Source organism: Sinocyclocheilus rhinocerous, unplaced genomic scaffold, assembly GCF_001515625.1.
Source record: "Sinocyclocheilus rhinocerous isolate Xijiao unplaced genomic scaffold, SAMN03320098_v1.1 scaffold75, whole genome shotgun sequence".
NCBI lineage: Eukaryota > Metazoa > Chordata > Actinopteri > Cypriniformes > Cyprinidae > Sinocyclocheilus > Sinocyclocheilus rhinocerous.
The window spans coordinates 1135870-1137494 of record NW_015632455.1 but is presented as its reverse complement, the minus strand read 5'-3'; the positions used below and the strand labels follow the sequence as shown (position 1 = coordinate 1137494).

The 1625-nt window shown below is 41.8% G+C and overlaps 1 protein-coding gene across 1 annotated transcript in view; it reads right to left on the bottom strand.

Moving 5' to 3' along the window:
• Positions 1-219: 219 nt before the first annotated feature.
• The window catches only part of LOC107742304 (chondroitin sulfate synthase 1-like), a 97897-nt gene continuing 96491 nt past the window's right edge, over positions 220-1625 (bottom strand). Inside the window, exon 4 of the mRNA XM_016555223.1 lies at positions 220-1613. Coding sequence (XP_016410709.1) covers positions 1359-1613 — 255 coding nt within the window. The 3' untranslated portion in view covers positions 220-1358. The remainder of the gene's footprint in view (positions 1614-1625) is intronic.

Genomic DNA, 1625 nt, shown 5'->3' with positions numbered 1-1625 from the left:
GGAAGATCATAGACAATTTTTAATATAACTCTGATTGGATTCATCTGAAAGAAGGAAGTCATATACGCCTAGGATGGCTTGAGGGTGAGTAAATAATGGGCTAATTTTCATTTTTGGGTGAACTATCCCTTTAAGGCATGGCACATTTTGGACAGAAATCAAAACATGATTCATTTTGATAAACATTTTCCATTTTATTAAATATAAAACTTTTGTCCCAGTTGTATGGGGCTAACAGAGAACTGAAGTATGAAAACGCCCCAGAAAAGAACGAAAAAAAAAGAAACACTACTGTGGGAGATCGGTCTTTGTTTCAGAAGGCGAGTCGGCGGTTTGGGCCGATTCCCTCTGTGGAGTGCATGGCTCAATCACAGGAGAATGGCCTGTATGCAACCGTATCAAAAATTAAATAACAAACAGGAGCAAATGAAACTTGTGGCTTGTTGTCGACATACGTTCATAAAGCAGTGTAGAATAGAAATCTGGTCATCGGTACCGCCATCCTACAGTACAATTCAAACGCTTTTCCCGCTCCACCGTCTTGCATTCGGACATCCACGCACGCACACATACACAAGCACGCTCAAACAAAAATCACCTACAGCAACTGTGCAAAAAAGTCTTTGGTGGTAAAAGCAATTCGAGATAGAGAGAGGAAATGTAGAGGAACAAAAACACTATCCATGACTGAGACGGTTATACAATTTCTAATATACACAACCTCAGTCCGATATCGTACGAGACCGAACGTTCAATAAATTAGACAGTGGGAATGAGTTGGAAAGATCTACATCCAGCAGTTTCATTCACAGAAGTCAATAAAAAATAAATCAAAATCAATGGAAACAAAACAGTGTTACAATGGATCCCCCAGACAAATAAACTGGAAAAACAAACCAAAAGCCAAAAAAAAGGGAGCAACTTTTGATCAATGGCCCTTAATTGTCACAATTAAGATTGTTATTTTATAGATCCCCTTTCCCAAGGATGAATCACTTGTTCATAGCTCTCTGTAAACATTCACAAATAAACATTTACCGTTCACCAGACACCACATGTCCGTGTCCAAACTCCCTCTTCCATCATGACGCATTTTCCGGCGAGGTCCACAGCAGTCTGTACGTGAGGTGCCATAAATATAATGCTCAGTATTGGATTGGTAAAATAGATCAATGTTCCTTACGCTGCTAAAAAAAAAGGATCCGAGTCTGAAAGTGTCGCGCTGCTCCTGTACAGTTTACAAAACGAGTTCTTATTTCAAAATATATCCACAGAAGTCTTTTCTGTAAAAAATAAATAAGGTAGTTAAAAAACACCATAAAGAGGAAGACAGACGGGTGGGTGTGCACTTGCCGGGTCTATTCTGTCCTCACTGATTCGTTATTAGAGTTCGAGATCTTTCGGAAGCCGTGGTTGTTCTTTTCCAACCACAGCTCCGCGAGTTGCTGCGTGGAGCCGTGTGAGGATGCTTTGGATCCCAGGCACATTTTGTACTGCTTGGGATCGAGGTTTGGGTCGCAAACCACAGGGTGGTGGACGTGCACGATGCCGGTGTCCGTGCTGCGGAACAGCTTGATCCCGGACTGGACGAATTTGTTAAAGAGGTCCACGTCCTCCAGTCCCCA